Genomic DNA, 19,645 nt, shown 5'->3' with positions numbered 1-19,645 from the left:
TACTTTTTTCTCCTTTTTCGTATATCTAGATAATTTATTCATCTTTATTTCATTTCTTTTCTCTTTATATTCAGCATCTTTATCTTCTCTATCTTCTTTTGCTTTTCATTTTTCTTCTCACTCCTCTTACCCACCCTCTCATTACAGCCCACCTGTATCTCCTCCTTTTTCCTCCTGTCACCTCTTTCCACATCCCAAGTCTCTCTTCCTTTTTTCCTTCTCTTCTAGTCTCCTCACTTCCCCATTTCCCTTTCCTTTCTATTTCAGTGTTTTCTCTGTTCACCCACTAAGTATCTCCTTTCTCCATATGTCTCTACCACCCTTCCTCCCTCTTTCTTCTCTCCTCCCTTTTAACATACCTCTTGTTTCCTCCCTCCCACCCACCATGTTTGCTTCTCTTCCCTCAAATGTCTCCTCTCCTCCTCCAACTGTCTCCCATCATACTTGCTTGCTTTCTGCTTTCCCCCATTATGCTCTTCTTTTACCCTGTAACCATTTTTTTTTAAATTTTGTATTTCTGAATTTTCAATAAAGAACATATTTTAATATAACATTAATTGTATACAGAATATGATTTCCATATGATTATAATTATAAATATACAGAGGAAATATTTATTCTCATTTTCTGTGTTTTCTCAAAGAAATTCCAGGGAAAAGAAATTTTACATGAGCGATCTAAGGAATCAAAGTCAAAGAAAAGTCAATAATTTTCTCGTTACATTCAGAGATAAACAACTTAGACCATTAATTATTGCCCTATGAACCATTTCCCACATATGGGAGGTGAGAATCCAGGAAAGATTGCAATTGAGATACTTCATGGAATACGTATTTCTGTTCCAAATATTTTAATTCACATCTGCAGGGATATTAAAAGGATTTCAGATTTTAACTTAAGAAACTCTTTCCTTTTTAATTGAGTGGTTCTCGAGAGGTCAAGATAAATCCATACTTCTTGTCCGTGAAACCTCTCAGTTCGATGCCTGAGAAATAACCGGAGAACAGTATCCCTCTCCGTTGAAAACAAAAAGGATACCAAAAATGTGCTCCTAATAGGTATATCTGTATCAATAAATGACTCTATAACCTCAGTCAAATTTATTGGTTCCTCTATTTGTACATTTCCCAATTGATCTTTTCTATTTTTAACAGGTATATAATAAGCGTTAGCTAAGGCAGGTAGCGATTGTTGAGGCATTTTTAATACAAATTGCATATAATCTTTAAACATTTCAACAGCTGGAGTTAAATTCTGCAAGGGGAAATTTAATACCCTGAGACCCTGTAACCATTTTATCCTACTATTGTTCTCTCTTCTCTGTGCTGTTGCAACCACTAATAGAACCACAGATGCAGAAGAATTATTAGAAACTTGGAGCCACACATTATCGGGATTACTTGTCAGACTACAGAATTCCATGTTAATAAATAGCATCCCACCATTGGCAATGGTGCGGTAGTTTACAGTGGCTGTGGTAAAAGGGAGCAGTGTGAAAGTAGCAAAATAATGACTGAATAGTGGGGAGGGGATTGGAAAGGGAGCAGGTAAGAACATTTGCTACCAGGAAAGAGGAAGACAGTGACTGCTGCAGGGTTGGAGCAGATGAGGGCATTGGTTACAAGGAAGAGGAAGCAAGGTGAGGGTGGCAGGCTTTATTTCATAATTATGTGATAAATGATAGTTCTTAGAAACTGGGACCCTATTCATAGGAAAATACTAGTTAGCAAATATCAGAGTGTCTTAAATGCCCATGAAAATATGCTGAGTCTGAACTGCATTTTCCTTCATAATTAGCAAACTTAATGGGTGTAATACAAACATGGAGTTATTTAACTGCTTCATATGGGAGAAATGTCTAGAAATTTCTAGCGGCAGCTTTTATGCATGCATAATAATTCTATGCATTCACGGACCAGTGGCTCTAATGGGCGGTCCTCTTTCCAACAGGTGCATAAGTGAAGTAAGATTGGTCATCATCCTGCTAGGTTACATGGTGGCAGTGGTCCATATGGTCCCCCTGGCTTGCCTTCACATGCAGGGCCTCCAGTGGGCCTTTTGGCATCAGTGGGATCAGTTACTCCAATCATTATCTTATCGGATATCCATAACTCCCAAGATGCAAGCTTCTGCTAGGGTCGATATCCTCATCTTCACCAGAGGGTGGGGACACAGACTGGCGTTTTGTGGACCGAGGGATGTGGTCCAAGTGGAAGCCATCTACAGATTATTCTGCTGGAACTGAGGGCAATCTGGTATGCATTAAGAGCTTTCCCCCACCATCTCTTGGGCAGAAAAATCTTAATTCAGATGAATAATCAGGGGGCCTTGTTATATATATAAATAAGCAAGGAGGCATGCGCTCCTTCTGTGAGGAGACCCTACAGATCTAGTTGTGAGCCTGCCACTACAACTTGTACCTCCAAGCAACCTATTGTGCAGATATTCAGAATACACTGGCGAATTATCTCAGCAGAGTACTTCAGCCTTACAAGTGGTTCTTAGATTAGGAGGTTGGGAACAACTTGTTCCTCCAATTGGGCATCCCAGTGATTGACCTGTTCATGTCAGAGGATAACTGTAAGGTGATCATTATGTTCTGTTCCATGATACCAAGCAGCTAAAGATCAGCTTTCAATGCTGCCATGCTAAACTGGAGCATTGGTCTTTCCTATGCATACCTCCAATTCCACTCATTGCCAGGACTGTCTAGAAGAATCTACAGGAGAGGGCAAAGGTTCTTTTAGCCCCATCTTGGACACAACACATGTGGTACCATTATCACTTCCATTTCTCAATTCAGCCTCCAAGCCAATTGTGGGTATCTCCTACTCATTACCCAGGAGGATGAAAAACTCTCAAAATGCACTAGTACTTTTAAATATTATAGTTAAAGAAGGATCAAATAAGAAACATCCTTCAGAAAAAGGGAACATATAAAAGGAGATATTTGAAAAAGATCCTCAAAAAATGAGTGAAAAATGGGGTATGTTCATACACACAAGCTATGAGCAAATCTCAATCCGTTCATGCTTCCTTTTAATCATGAATACCCTTAAAAAAAAAAAAAAACCACTCTCAAAAAATAATTCCACATCTCCATTTGTTGTGCTGCATAAGCAATTTTTCTTTTTTAATTTTTTTTATTTCTATATGGAGGACATTTTAAATGCCAGCAAATATTGAGGGATATGCGTGTGGCTGATCCGCGTATTTTCTAAGTGTCCCGGCCACATGCGTATCTCCTGGTATGCGCAGAAAACCAGCTGCAGCCAAAAGGAGCAGGGCGGGGGCCGGCCGGGACAGTGCCAGCTGGCATGCAGAAGCTACTGCTGCTCGGGAGAGCAAGTAAGTAGCAAAAAAAAAAAAAAGATAAGGGGGTTTTAGGGGTCGGGGAGGAATAGAGGATTAGGGAACTGGGAAAAGCCTGATTGCGATGCTGCACGCTTTTAAATAAAATCTCCCGCATGTGCCCATCAAGTGGGTACCCGTGTTCGCATGTATGCGCCAATATAAAATTTGGCATGCATGTGCGCAAGGATATCGGATTTTATAATTAACATGCATACCCCTAGATTTATCAAAATGCTATAAATATAGCGGAAATAGCGCTTGCGATAAAAAGGGGGCATGGTTAGGCTAAGTTCCCTGCTCCCACATCGCATAGGTAATTTTCCGCAAGGCATGATACATTTATTGCACCTGTGCAATTTTTCGCTTCATGCGGGTGCATTACTGGGAAAAGGTTTATATTGCACATTCTGTTCAGGAAGGAGAGAGAGAGAGAGTCTCTGTAGAAAACAATATGTCACTCTACTATTTATATCAATGTAACAAGGGGGCACTTTTAACTCGTTATCAAGCCTATTAGAGCCTTAACACTAGGTGTTAAGGCCCTAATGCTAAATGACCCCGAAATTCTGTTTTAGCCATTACAGAGTTAGGATTGAAAGGGAAAGCCTTAGATTCTGTGGCAGGTGCCAAAGAGGGGAAAGCTACAGGAGCAAAGATTTAAATATCCTGCTGGTTCTACTCCTCCACACATCATAACACCTGCTCTGCTAGTGTGCTCAGTGTGGACCAATGACATCAGCACGTCCCGCAGTTGCTAGTCACAGGGTACCACATCTTCATCCCACACCGGAAAGAAGGAGACCCCGTCACATGCCAACCGTGCTGCCTATGTGACTGGCACCATGCCCGAGGCCTGCCTGTGGGCTCCCTCAGTACCCTTTCCCTTCTCAATTCAGATGAGTATTGGCAGCCACCTTCTGCTAACAAAATATGGGCTAAAGCCAAAAATCGGTTCTTTATAAAACCTGTTTCATTAGGGGTTTTGCCTATCAGCAATCTTTCATGTGTATCTACCCTTTTTATTTGATGACAGCCCTTAGCTAGACATTCCCTTCTGTGTAACTCTTTTGTGTTTTAATCTGTAATAGGTGTTCTTTGATGGCAGCAGTGCAACAAGCCACATAACTTCCACTGTAAGAGGGGGGCGTTTTAAACTCATTATCACGCGAGTCCCTTCTAGCCATGACAGAGAGAGGGTTGAGAGGGAAAGCCTTAGATTTTTACTGTTTCATTAGTAGCTTAACTAAATGTTAAAGTGAGGAACTGTGGGCAAGGGAATAAGTAAGGGCAAAAAGCATACAAAAATTAAAAGAGAATCTCAGAAAAAGGAGCCCAGGGCAAAATATCTAGTGAAGCTGAAAGAGGCAGGGATGGTAGCCAGGACAGCAAAGGATTGAGTGGAAGAAGTCAACATTCAGCTTTTTGTCTTCACTGACTCAATAATAACTAATGATTAGTTTGTATTAAATTCTTGTTTAGCTGCAGTTGCATCTTAGCTAAAAGAACATAAACTAAAACTTAGCCCCTCAAGGACCAAGGCACTCTCAATTAGTAAATCAGTCAGCCTTTAAGCACCTTTCCTGTTTGATTGGATGTAATGATTTATCAAAAAACATGGTTATGTCTCTTGGAGTGAAACTGGATTTGAAACTTTCTATGAATGATCATATCTCAATTGTGGTTCACAAATGTTTTTATTTATTGCATTTTTAGCATCAAAGCAATGCCGTAGCCAGAACTGATATTTTGGCAGGGCACAAGGTTATCCTGGGTGGGCACTAGGCAGGGAGTTGTGAGCATGCTAGTTATACTGTTATCAATAAACTCTTCTCCCCTCACAGCAGTCTCTGCTCCATTGTCCCTCTTTCCCCCTTTAAGAGAGAGAGAGACTGCTGGGACAGGGTGAGGTGATGAGATGACTTCCACCCCTCACACTGTCCTGAGTCTCTCCCAATTCCTGCTCATGCAAATCTATTTCATCCATATTCATTGTGGATTTCCTGAAAACTAGGCCTATTCTTGGCTCTTGGACCCAGAGTTTGCCACCCCCTACCTTACGATCTATCCTGTCCCCAGCAGTTTCACTCTCAAATCCCCTTCCCATTATGTTTTTTTCTTAACTAAGCACACTGCGGAGTCTTCCCAGAGATGTTATTTGCTACTTAGCAGACTCAGGGATTGGATCAATAGGGACCCTGCCAAAATTTTGCAGCAGTGAAACTAATTGTCATCCTCCTCTCATCCCTCTGAGAATGATCCTGTAAAAACACATAACTGATCATACTTTTAAATATAAAACCTTAAATGAATATTCAAATTTTGGTATCACTTTAGTAACAGCAACACAAATTCTCTCCACTGCCAGGCACATAGTAAAATAATACAAAACCACTCAGAACCTATAGTGCAAACCTAGCTTACCATAACAGCACTAACTCCCAGAACTCACACAGAGGCCGATGCAATACTGTGTGCTCAGGCTAGCACACAGGTTAACCTATAAGAACATAAGATATGCCATATTGGGTCAGACCAAGGGTCCATCAAGCCCAGCATCCTGTTTCCAACAGTGGCCAATCCAGGCCATAAGAACCTGGCAAGTACCTGCGATTGGATGCGCGTTTTGGATGCGAGTCCATAACCCCCTTATCCACTCAGAAGAACCACAGAAAGCAGCAATCTTAAAAAAAAAAAAAAAAAGTCTTAACAGTGGTCAGGTTAGGAAAACGGACGCTCAATTTACGAGCGTCTATTTTCCTAACCCGTGGTTGTGCACGGGTAAAGAAAACGGACGCTCGTAAAATTGAGCATCCGTTTTCCTAACCTGACTTCTCCTGAGTGCCCGATGCCAAGGAGACAATATTTATTTATTATTTATTTATTTATAATTTTTTATATACCGCCGCTCATCAGAGATATCACGTCTGTGTACAGTGAACAGGAACTTACGCCGGAGCGTTATACATTTAACAAGGGTTGGTATATAAGTATTTGAGCATAAAACAAGTAGAAGCAATTAAAAACAATAGGGACCACAGTTTCCCCCAACGCCTCCTTTTTAATTCAGGGCTCATTTGCCTACTGCATCGCGTGTCTGGGAGAGGTGAATGGGCACACGTTAGGAAAGCGAGTACTTATTTTCCAGTGCTGATACTGAATCAGCCTGACAGTGAAGCCCCAGGGCCAGTGCTACCTCTTATGCTTATCCCAAGAATAAACAGTGGATTTCTGCAACTCTACCTTAATAATGGTTAATGGCCCTTTCCTCCAGGAGCTTCTTCAAACCTTTTTTAAATGCAGCTATACTAATAGCTTTCACCAAATCCTCTGGCAACAAATTCCAGAGATTAATTATGCATTGAGAAAAAAAGATTTACCGTACTTACTAATTTTAAATGTATTATCTAGTATCTTCATTGTATGTCCCCTGGAGTTTGTACTTTTCGAAAGAGTAAACAATTGATTAACATTTACTCATTCCATTCCACTCATCATTTTATAGACCTGTATTTGATCTCCCTTCAGCTGTCCCTTCTCCAAGCTGAAGAGTCCTAACCTCTTTAACCATTTTAATAGGGGAATTATTCCAACCCCTTTATCATTTTAGTCGCCCTTCTCTTTACCTTTTCTAATTCTGCTATATCTTTCTTGAGATGTCGTGACAAGAACTGCATACAATACTTAAGATGAGGTTGCACCATGGAGCGATACTGAGGCAATATGATATTCTCTGTTTTATTCTCCATTCCTTTCCTACCAATCCCTAGAATTCTATTTGCTTTCTTGTCTGCTGCTGCACACTGAGCAGAAGATTTCAACATATTTTCAACGATGATACTTAGATACTTTTCCTGAGTGGTGACTCCTAATGTGGAATCTTGCATTGTGCAGCTATAATTTGGGTTACTCTTCTGTAAGTGCATCACTTTACACTTGTCCACATTAAATCTTATTTGCCATTTGTATGCCCAGGCTCCTATCTTTGCAATGTCCTCTTGCAATTTTTCACAATGCTTTTGTGATTTAACAACTTTGAATAATTTTTTGTCTTCTGCAAATTTGATCACCTCACTTGTATCCATTTTTAAGTCATTTATAAATATATTAAAAAGTACCTTAAGGACCAGTCCCAGGCTGTTTCTGTTCAATATTTTTGAGTGGTATTGCACAGTGGTTAGTAGGAAAAGCTTCTCTCTCTGCAGGTGACACTTAGATATACAATATAATGAACACCACTGATGGAACAGACAAAATGAGGCATGACCTATAGAAGTTCAAGGAGTCATCAAATGTTTGACAGCAATGTTTCAGTGTAAAAAACGTAGTGTCTTGCATTTGGGGAGCAAGAATCTAAGGGAGTAACGTGAGATGGGGAGTGATACTGAAATGGACACCTCTGAGGGGTAAACAATAAGAAGGGATCTAAAAACCATGAGGAATGGTCAAATGTTTGGAAGATAAGATACAAACAAAAAAATTCAGGGTCATGCACTTGAGTGTGCAGAAATTTGAAGTGTTACTTGATAGGGTTAATGGTGAGGAATGGGAATTCACTGATCAGGAATGATAATGGCTGATGATCTCAAAATAATGAAACAATGTAATAATTCATTGAGCAGAACCTGGAGTATGCTTGGATTCATAAGGAAAAGCATAACCTGCAGAAAAAAGGAGGTGATAATGCCTTTGTACAAGGTGTTATTCAGACTTCATCCAGTATACTGTGTTCAGTTCTTGAGGCTGCATCTTAGAAAGGATCAGATAGGCTAAGGGTGGTCTAGAGAAAGTGATGTGTCTGTGGACAATTGGGCTGGGGTTAGATTGGCTCTACCTGCAGGTTCTCACCACCAGCAGGTGGACTCAGATGAAGCAGAGATGATCGGAGCTTCACTTTTACCAGCCCATGTTCCCCTGAGGTTGAGCCTTTGGGTGCCAGAGCCAGCAGCACTTAGGCAAGGGTCTCTGCTGATGACTAGGGATATGATCCAAGGACAGGCTGGGATTGTAATCCATGGCCGCAGTCAGGTGACTCAAGAATCCATGGAAGGGCCAATGGCAGGCAGTGATTAGTCATATCAAGAGGCTAAGCAAGGATCAAAACCAGGTATCTGACTGAGGGAAAGGAAGAGGAATGGATAGGGCTGAGGCAGGCTGGACAGGCAGGGCAGACAAAGGCAGGAAGCAACACACACTACAATCGTAGTTGAACCTGTTGCAGAGGCAGAGTACCTTGGGGGAGCTGCTCTTATAAAGGGTGAAGAGGATGAAGTCATCAGTAGGGACCGCAGGAACTTTCCTTCCCCACTCCCTTTAAGAGGCCTGACATTGAGCTTGTGCGTGACTAAGGGGCACAGGAAGAGGCAGGAGCCGCCCGGTATTCAGCAGCCTCCTGATGCGAGAATAGTTGGCGGCATCCAGCTGCGATGGGGACAGCAGCAGCCGGCCAGAGTGTGCTGGCCACGAAGGTGAGAGCGAAGGCTTGCAGGCTGTCCCCGCAAGCCATCAAATGCAACAGAAGGTCAACCAACATGGTGTGGAGGTCTGTACCAAATGCCATAGGAGGTGAGACTGAAGAACCTAAATATGTATACTAGGGTGGCCCTTATTTTTCAACTTTTGAAATTCTTTGCTCCCAACCCCTGATCTTGATGCAATATATGAAAAAGTGCTCCTTGCCAAATTTTAGCTCAATTGAACTATTTTGAGGTGACCCCCAAAGGCCTTAAAGTTTCAAATTTCACCAAAAATTAGTATTTCTTATTTTAAATTTTCTTTTCATTTTCAAATGTTTGGGAAAATAATAATCAAGCATAATCGAAAGACAATTTTATTTATAACTATTTTCTTCATACAGTTATTTACATGAAATAAAAATTAGCAAAGATATTTAGCAAAAATTGAAACCAAAAGAAAAATACATACTTCACAAAATAACATCTAAAATGGAAATAATAATAATAAAAATGTAATAAGATCATTCCATTTCCTCATACAGTCTTTCTTCTCTCTATTTCCTTTTCTATGAGTTCCTGTTTTTTTCTTAACTGGCTTTAAATTAGCGATCAATGCCAGCTGCTCTTATAAAGGGTGAAGAGGATGGAACCTGGTCATCCTTTCTTGTGTTGCAGTAATAAAAACTGCTTATCCTCTTCATTCTTAATGATGTTTAATGCGTTCTCATATGCAACATCAAATTAATCATCTAATTTATCCAGGAATTTCATTATTTTTTCGCTTCCACATCAGAGTCTACCCAACCGCTTCCATAAATCTTGCCATTCTTTATGGAGTGATATAACTTTTTCAACGCAATGATCAGTTCATTTTGGGGGAATTCGTCCTTTTTCCCAAAAAACAAGAACTTCTTTTACAACTGTCACACTTTCTTTGATAATTTAACATGTAAATTGAAGAAAAGAACACTGAGTACGTGCTGATTTGAAGATAGTTTCACTCCTACTATTTTGGTTTGTTATGTTTCTGATGAGACTACATTCGTAATCTTTCTGTAAGCAGTGTGAAAGTCTTGAAGTGGAATTTGATAATGATGATGCCATGCCATTATATCGCACAAATGAACTACACTTCGCAAAGCACAAATTCACTAATACGAGAACTTACTAAAATCTTTAATGAATAGAACTGTAACTTGAAATCTGTATCTGTACTTAGAAAACTGCCAGAGCTGTTGAATAACGCCATCTATATATAGGCCTCAGAACTTTCTTGGTGGTTGTAGAACCTTCCATAAGCTTCCAGAAGCATTTTTTATTGCAAATTAAATTATCTTTCAATCATATTCTATACTTCTTTTGAAAAAAGTATGATAGGAAAAAAACAGTTTAATATAAAAAATATCGATTTTGTTAAAGTCTGAAACTTCAGGGCCTTTGGGGGCCATTTTAATATTAACTGATTGAGCAGAAATTTTACAGAGAGTACTTTTACATGGATTGGAACAATTTTGGGGGGTTGGGAGATTAAAAATATTTCAGTTCACAAAATCATATACCACTAAGGGCCACCCTAATGTATACCCTGGAGAAGAGGAGAGATAGAGGGATATGATAGAGGGTTTTTAATAATTAAAAGTTGTTAATGCACATGAATAAAACTTTTTTTTCTGTAGAAATTATAAAATTAGTGCATCATGATGTGAATCTCCAAGGGGGGTACACACAGGAACAGTGTCAGGAAAGATGTTTTCATGAAGAGGGTGGCGGATACTTGGAATGCTCTCCTGGAGGAGATGGTGGAAACAAAAACAGTAACAGAATTAAAAAAAAAAAAAAAGCATAAGATGAAGTCAGCAGATCCTATGTAGGAGGAGGAGGATAATAAGGCACTGGGGTAATCTGAACAAAGTGGTGGTTCAGCACAAAATGGCAGTGGTATGATTGGGATAATCTGCACGGAACAGTGGTTAGAAGCCTAAACAGTAGTGGTATGATTGCATCCGGGCTCCACTATCACTGTAAAATATTTTGGACATGCTTAAGGCAGATAGGGGAAGAGAGTTGAGAGATATGGTGGAAAACTATCATGGAAGAAAATGTGTAACATTCCCTCTCTCTCATTACAAAAATTGACCAATAACCTCTCAGAGAAGCGAGTTGCAAATTTCACTCCGTCTGTCTATTGACAAATACTTTGAACATATGTGACATATACTATAGATTAAATTAATTTATCTGGAAGAGCTTTATTGCTACCAGATTTTGTACATATAGGCTGACCTAATGCTTCAGAAACTTTAATTACTAGTTAATTCACTGATTTGTTGTACACAAGCTTACTTCAGTAAAGGAGATGGGAATAGAGAGGAGGGTTGGGGAATATTTTCTTATAATGTTTTTAAATATTTGTATTCCATATGGATGCTATGATTCATAAACTGGATTATCATCAATTCTGTTTTGCATTCCAGTAACATTACTGCTGCTGATTGAGAGCGCTATTCTATCCCATAATGGAATTTGTTCTTTTCAACAGTGCTGAACCATCTGCTCAGCAGATCTTTTCTTTCTACAAGTTATTCACATGTTTTCCTGCCTTTAAAAACAAAAATCACTTAAAATAAATTACATAGATATAAGAACTAAATGATGTTATTTGAAATCTATAGTTTGATCTGAGTATTAAAAAAAAAAAAAGGATGATTTAGTTTAATGTACTATAACATCATCCAGTCAAGACTCTTATATGTTTTAGACATGTAGGACAAAAGAAACACCAAAACAAGTATCTGCAATGCAAATGTCTTTTACACTAGAAGGGGTAGATTAGAGATGGGACAGTTTTATGATATATTTATAGATGCCTAAACTGAAGCACAGGGTTGCACATAGCAAGTGCCAAAAGGAGAATCCAGGAATCTGGACATTTGAATCCTTTGCATTACTTCTTACTCATTGTGTTGGCAGCAAGATGTTAAGACTGTGAAATACATACTTTCTTTTCCTAATATATTTTAAGTCCTATGAGGCATTGACTAGTTACTATAATTAGAGAAGAGTTTTTATTCTGATTTTTTAAAAAGTTTTGCAGGCATTATATTGTGTTCATAGATTTTTTTCTCCTGCTCTCAATGACTTTGCATAGGATGAAGATGAACTGGACTCCCACACTATGGTGAAAACAAGTTCAGAAAGTGCCGAAACCATGAGAGCATCAAGCACAATGAGCGAGGGTGCTCAAACAATGATAGAACATAACAGCAGTATGCTGGAGTCGGACCTGGGAACCATGGTGATAAATAGTGATGATGATGAGGAAGAAGAAGATGGAACTATGAAGAGTAGGTTTTCTTTTTTATCTCTTATAATTGCCACATTGCAAGTAATTACATTATTATGCAATAGTTACCAATAAAACCAGAGGATTATTGTCAACTAAGCCATACTATTGAGATATTTGCTTTCTTCTATGACAATAAAAAAATTAACTCACATATTAATAAAATTGTAATTTTAATAAGTTCTCGCTAAATATGTTTGCTTTAGTATATTCTGTACAGCACTGAAGTAATGGAAACACTAGAGAAGGTCCATAGAGCCTCATGTTTGATTCATGGTCACTCATCCCTCTTCCAAACTGTATAATATGAGCTAGGGAGAGCTGTTCATAGATCTCATTTTTAGTGTATTTTATGCTGTGAAATATATTTATATTAAGTTTATCCATCTATCTGTGACTCTGATCTCACAGGCAGGGACTAGTGGGCAGACAAACCTAAATACATAAGTATGCTTATGGAGTTTCCGAGCTTGCCAACTGAAGAGGAGGTAGAGCTGGCAGCTGGGGCAGTGACTTGGTTGATTTCCCAGGCACCACCAGGTGAAAAAAGGGAAGGCAAAGCTGGGACCAGAGCAATGGAATTGATATGGTTTCTCTGGTCCTGCAAGCCAAAGAAAATGAGGTGGAGGTAGGGTTGGAGCAGTGGAGTTGATGGGAATTTTGAGGCCCTGCCAGCTAAAGAAATGTAGGTGGAACCTGGACAGAGCTGCAGGGCTAGCAGTATTTCCAAGGCAAGCGCAATGGGAGGAGAGCATGGGAGAGGCAAGGGGGAAAGAATAGGGAGAAAGCAAATAATGAGTGGAATGGAAAGAGTGCAAAAGTGGAGTGTGAGAATGTGTGAGGAGTGGCGTATGCTGGGTGCAAGAATTGTGGGAAAGAGTGTGTAAGTGGGGAGAGTATACATGAGAATGTGCGTAAGAGTATACATGAGAATGTGTGTGGGGAGAGTGCACAAAATGCATTCTTTTAAGTTGCTTTGCAGTTTATACTTGTAATTCTTGTGATAACAGCGGAAATGTTAGCAGTATTCAGAGAAAATCATAATGCATCTTAAGTCATAAGCATTCTCAGTTGACAGCTAATCGTGAATTAGACATAATGTGTGGGTGACATGATTTGACAGTACCAACACAGACCCAGCTTTCAGAGCTCAATAAAGACTTTACTGAGCATGTGTGGGAATGTGCACACTGCCTCTTGAGCCTCTCAGACTTTCTTCTTATGATCTACTGCATGGATTTGTCCAAGTCTCTCTCTTGAATATTTGGGTTTTGGCTTTAGTATCGTTTTACTGTCTCAATACTGCCTCAAAGTTTTTGCTGCTGCTTTGGCAGCTCTTCAAACAGAACTTTTAAATTAAAACAAAAAAGTGAGGTGAGTATGGAAAAGTCCAAGAAGTCTATAGGCTTCAAAGCCTGCATCTATGCGTGCTGGATATCCATCATGGATAGCCATGCCATCTGCTGGCCTTGCCCAGACCATGACCTCTCCAACTGCTACAACAGTGGTCATATGTTCTCTAGGATGTAACACCACCACACCTGGAAAAGAGAGGCCCTAAGTAAGGCACTGGTGGGTAAGATTCCATAGCCTTGGCATGAGGCATTGTTTGACTCTCAATAAAAAAAAGAACATTCAGGAAACATGCTGTGGAGTGATAGATAAAAAAAGAGAATTTCTGAGAATAACATAATTTTATTAGTATTATGCAAATACCCAATTGTATTGATTACTATGCTGTAGCCTGCTCAGACATTTTAAATCTTTAGCTAGCTATCTCATAAATTAATAAAAAAAAGGAATTCTCATCCAAAAATCAGTCAGTCTAATTTGTCACTTTGGTAGGTGTTTCAGAGTTAGAGATGACGCCTTCTTTCTTCTTTGTGTGTGAGAAAGAGAACTTATTTGTGTGTGTAAGATAGTTCTTGTTGTATGAGTTATTGAATGTCACAAACAGATATACACAGGAACTACATGACCATATTTGGGATATCATGTGCTTTTTGTTTGAAATGGTAAACATCCATTGTTGATTATACTTGAGACAAATAGTCAGTAGAGGGACCCTACTGGCCATAGAGGCAAAAACTCATAATAAAAACTTTTTAAAATATATCCAAAGCAAGAAACCTGTGAGGGAGTCGGTTGGACCATTAGATGACAGAGGGGTTAAAGGGGCTCTTAGGGAAGATAAGGCCATTGCAGAAAGACTAAATGAAGTTTTTGCCTCTGTGTTTACTAATGAGGATGTTGGGGAGATACCAGTTCCGGAGATGGTTTTCAGGGGTGATGAGTCAGACGAACTGAACAAAATCACTGTGAACCTAGAAAATGTAGTAGGCCAGATTGACAAACTAAAGAGTAGCAAATCACCTGGACCGGATGGTATGCATCCTAGGGTTCTGAAGGAACTAAAAAATGAAATTTCTGATCTATTACTTAAAATTTGTAACCTATCATTAAAATCATCCATTGTACCTGAAGACTGGAGGGTGGCCAATGTAACCCCAATATTTAAAAAAGGCTCCAGGGGTGATCCGGGTAACTATAGACCAGTGAGCCTGACTTCAGTGCTGGGAAAAATAGTGGAAACTATTCTTAAGAACAAAATTGTAAAGCATATGGAAAGACATGATTTAATGGAACATAGTCAACATGGATTTACCCAAGGGAAGTCTTGCATAACAAATCTGCTTCATTTTTTTGAAAGGGGTTAATAAACATGTGGATAAAGGTGAACCGGTAGATGTAGTGTATTTGGATTTTCAGAAGGCGTTTGACAAAGTCCCTCATGAGAGGCTTCTACGAAAACTAAAAAGTCATGGGATAGGAGGCGATGTCCTTTCGTGGATTACAAGCTGGTTAAAAGACAGGAAACAGAGAGTAGGATTAAATGGTCAATTTTCTCAGTGGAAAAGGGTAAACAGTGGAGTGCCTCAGGGATCTGTACTTGGACCGGTGCTTTTCAATATATATATAAATGATCTGGAAAGGAATACGACAAGTGAGGTTATCAAATTTGCAGATGATACAAAATTATTCAGAGTAGTTAAATCACAAGCAGACTGTGATACATTGCAGGAGGACCTTGCAAGACTTGAAGACTGGGCATCCAAATGGCATATGAAATTTAATGTGGACAAGTGCAAGGTGTTGCATATAGGGAAAAATAACCATTGCTGTAGTTACACGATGTTAGGTTCCATATTAGGAGCTACCACCCAGGAAAAAGATCTAGGTATCATAGTGGATAATACTTTAAAATCATCAGCTCAGTGTGCTGCAGCAGTCAAAAAAGCAAATAGAATGTTAGGAATTATTAGGAAGGGAATGGTTAATAGAACGGAAAATGTCATAATGCCTCTATATCACTCCATGGTGAGACCACACCTTGAATACTGTGTACAATTCTGGACGCCGCATCTCAAAAAAGATATAGTTGCGATGGAGAAGGTACAGAGAAGGGCAACCAAAATGATAAAGGGGATTGAACAGCTTCCCTATGAGGAAAGGCTGAAGAGATTAGGGCTGTTCAGCTTGGAGAAGAGATGGCTGAGGGGGGATATGATAGAGGTCTTTAAGATCATGAGAGGTCTTGAACGAGTAGATGTGACTCGGTTATTTTCACTTTCGAATAATAGAAGTACTAGGGGGCATTCCATGAAGTTAGCAAGTAGCACATTTAAGACTAATCGGAGAAAATTCTTTTTCACTCAACGCACAATAAAGCTCTGGAATTTGTTGCCAGAGGATGTGGTTAGTGCCGATAGTGTAGCTGGGTTCAAAAAAGGTTTGGATAAGTTCTTGGAGGAGAAGTCCACTAATGGCTATTAATCAGTTTTACTTAGGGAATAGCCACTGCTATTAATTGCATCAGTAGCATGGGATCTTCTTAGTGTTTGGGTAATTGCCAGGTTCTTGTGGCCTGGTTTTGGCCTCTGTTGGAAACAGGATGCTGGGCTTGATGGACCCTTGGTCTGACCCAGCATGGCAATTTCTTATGTTCTTATGTTCATATATTGATGAGTGATAATGGTTTCAATAACAAAAATAACCAGAGTGCTGAGTTTGCAATTTATCACTTACAAATGACTTCATGAGAAACCTTCCGTCAAAGCTCCTGTTTGCTGTGGAGCTGCTTTATCTTACAAACCAGTAGTCAGTTTGTGGTAATGAGCAGATTGTTGTTCTGACAAGCACAAAGCAGCATACCTTCCATGTGCTGTTGCGCTGGAGGTGGACTCTTGGGCCAAGGTGGGGTTGACGCAACCCATAGGTAGGGACCTACGTAGGTAAGGTGTTACCTCGGCCGCGCGTGTCTCGGCGCCACGGCATGTGGGACGGGCTGTCCGAGGTCCGGGGAACAGCGAGGCTGCCTCAGCGGCATCGGCAGCGCGATCGGGTAGGGATCGGGGCGTTTCTCTCTTGCACACCAACCAGCACCTCCGCGCGACAAGAGGAGCCAATTCTCGCGCGATTCGAGCCCTGGCCACGCCCCCCCCTGACGTCAGACGCCGGCAGAGGCACCTCTGCGTGGGAAAATTGACTATTTAAAGGGAGCAGTTTCCCTGATTCACTGCTTCGGCCACGATTGTTCTCTGAGCTCTCGTCGGGGGATTTTGCCTTTGGTTCCTGCCTGTTGCCTGACTCGGACCTTGTTTTGGATATCGCTGCCTGCTGCCTGCCTTTGGATTATCTGCTTCTGGTTCCTGATTGCCTGCTGCCTGCCCTGACTCGGACTGTGTTTTGGATATCGCTGCCTGCTGCCTGCCTTTGGATTATCTGCTTCTTGTTCCTGATTGCCTGCTGCCTGCCCTGACTCGGACTGTGTTTTGGATATCGCTGCCTGCTGCCTGCCCTGACTCGGACGGTGTATTACTTCTCTCACCTCCAGGTAAGCGGTCTAACCGGCGGTTCCACTTCTATCTGCGAGGTTAGCGTAACATAAGGTCCCCACCATCGGCAGGCGGAGTGGGCTGATGAACAGAGGCCGCTGAAGCTTCACCAATACCAGCCCTCATTCCCCGCAGGTTGAGCCTTTGGATGCCGAGGCCGGCTGGACTTAGGTGGGCCTCTGTGTGTAGTCGAAGTAGAGATCGGGTTCAGCCCAGAGACAGCAGATGAGAGATGGTACAGTCTTACTCTGGACAAGGTAGTGTCTTGGAAACTCGGGCGCCAATGGAACGGAGGCAGACAAGGGACACCCGAGTAAGAGCAGGCTGAAGCCTGAATAGACCACATCTAGGGAGTAAGCCGAAGAGGCATCAAGGAACAGGCTTGAGTCAGTGCTGGTGGCAATCTGAAAGCAGAGGCAAGCAAGGCTGAAGTCTGATCAAGGAGATAGTCAAGTGTTGTCAAACAATGCGGAGGTCTGGGTCTGGAGATAAGCAATAGCGTGGTCAGGCGAAGCAGAGGTCTGGAGATAGGCAATAGCGTGGTCAGGCGAAGCAGAGGTCTGGTTCTTGAGATAAGCAATAGCGTAGTCAGGCGAAGCAGAGGTCTGGGTCTGGAGATATGCAATAGCGTGGTCAGGCGAAGCAGAGGTCCGGGCTTGGAGAGAGTCAATGGTGTGGTCAGGCGAAGCAGAGTCAAAGTCCGTGTAGGCAATTCGAGCTATGGAGCAAGGTAGGAACAAGGAGACAGGAACCAGGAACAAACGAGGAACAGGAACGCAGGGATGAGACAAATCTCTAAGAGGCAAGGAGTACTCGACCAGCGAGGAAACCTGTTGCAAAGGCAAAGCTAGGGAGCGGAGTCTGCGCTTAAATACTGAAACTCCGCTGACGTCATCATCTGGGGCCGCAGCTAGGTTCCCGCCACGGTCCCTACTTAAACATCAGTGATGCACGCGTGCGCCTGGGGGGAGGGGTGCGGCGCCGAGCAGCAGCATCGCGGGCCACGTGGAGAGGGCCGACGAGAAGCAATGGACATGGTGGCTGGACCAGGAACGCCATGGACTGCAGCAGGGCCAGAGGCTCTGGAGGAGGTCCGAGGACAGAGCTGACGGCCCACCACCGCCAGCAAGGAAGAACCAGGAGCTGGAGTCACTGTAGAAAGGTGAGGGGGCCTTGCCGCGGGTCTGACGCGGACGGGAAGTGTAACATGTGCATCCTGATGTAAAGAAAAGATATTCTCCATAAAAACCAAACCAGTCCATTGTGTTCTTTTGTCTTGTACTCAACAAATACTGTGCTAATAGACTTGAATTTGACATTTGTTGGATTAAGAAATGTGCTCTAATATGTTCTGGTCCAATGAGAAGAGTTAAACTGACTTGTAACAATCTATACATATTAATCCATCCCAATTGTGTACTAACATCATTGCTGCAAGCAATTCAAACAGGAACTTTCTTCCTCTTGCTTACACAAGAGGGCTGGTATAAAGAGGTGGCCCATTAGGTCCACTAGAAAACTATGCCTTCCATTCTACCTGGATTGCTTCTATCTTCACTGCTATTCTGTACTACAGCACTTTAATTTACCTGGCAATTGCCCGATCTGCTGCTGAGAGAGAAGAGCCCATAAGGAATGAGTGACATCATCGGAAAGGGACTGTGGAGCTGGTATAAACAGGTGGCCTGTTAGGTGGGCCCCTTCCTGAGGGCCCACCTTTTTGTGGGACCTTGGCCTCTGATCTGGGACATTGAACTACATACTTTGGCAATGGCTTCAGATTCTTGATTGTGGTAAGGTTAGTAAGCAGTTGTTATGCTGTTTAGTTATGTGTAATAGTGTGATGATTGTCACCCATGAGTTGCCCCAGAAACGAGTGGCCTAATGCCAGGAAAGTCAAATCCAAGCCAGCAACGGTTAAGGGATTTCTGCCTGTTCCAGCCACCTTCCCTTCGGGTTGAGCCCTCCAGTGCTGGTGGCCAGCAAGGCATGACAAGCAGGGGTAGCATCTGATAAGTACAAGTAGTGAAAGGCCTGGAGCAGAGCAGGAGCAAACCATGAATCCAGGAACCCAGAAAGGAGAACAAGAGCACTGAATGTAGAATTTGAGGATGAAGAAGTATTCCAGATACAGGAATTTTAACAAAAGTAATGATTAGTTTGAACCAATTTTCACCCTAATTTTAGGCTGATTAAAGAGTAGCTTGCAGTGAGTGTCTCAAGGCCTCTAGCCAGTTCAGAACAAAGCATCTACAGTGTTTCAAGTCACGCCACCCCACCAGCAAAAGCATTCATCCTCCAGTGCCACTGATGTGTATGATGCTTGTGTAGTTTTTAATCATTTAAAAATCAATTTTTTTGTGTATGAAATTTTGTAATCCGCTTTGGACAAATACTATATTTGAAAACCAGCGCAATATAAGTATTCTAAATAAAGGTGGAGTTTCAAGTTCTGCCTCCCCTTCCCCATCTGCAGCTTGGTGCCACCAATGCAACATTTGAAGTGTGCCATGCCCAGCAGAAGCACCTCCCAGCAAACTCCCCTGGCCCTGCAGAAAAGCAGAAGTGCAGTGCTGCAAAATGCAGGAGTCTCACTAAGC

At 41.5% G+C, this 19,645-nt stretch overlaps 1 protein-coding gene across 1 annotated transcript in view; it reads left to right on the top strand.

Annotated features, from left to right (window-relative positions):
• The window catches only part of STK3 (serine/threonine kinase 3), a 671,555-nt gene that overhangs the window by 474,263 nt on the left and 177,647 nt on the right, over positions 1 to 19,645 (top strand). Inside the window, exon 9 of the mRNA XM_029591777.1 lies at positions 11,956 to 12,151. Coding sequence (XP_029447637.1) covers positions 11,956 to 12,151 — 196 coding nt within the window. The remainder of the gene's footprint in view (positions 1 to 11,955; positions 12,152 to 19,645) is intronic.

The sequence above is a fragment of the Rhinatrema bivittatum genome, chromosome 2, assembly GCF_901001135.1.
Source record: "Rhinatrema bivittatum chromosome 2, aRhiBiv1.1, whole genome shotgun sequence".
Lineage (NCBI taxonomy): Eukaryota > Metazoa > Chordata > Amphibia > Gymnophiona > Rhinatrematidae > Rhinatrema > Rhinatrema bivittatum.
Note: the sequence above shows the minus strand (reverse complement) of the source record. Positions and strands in the feature narration are given on the sequence as shown.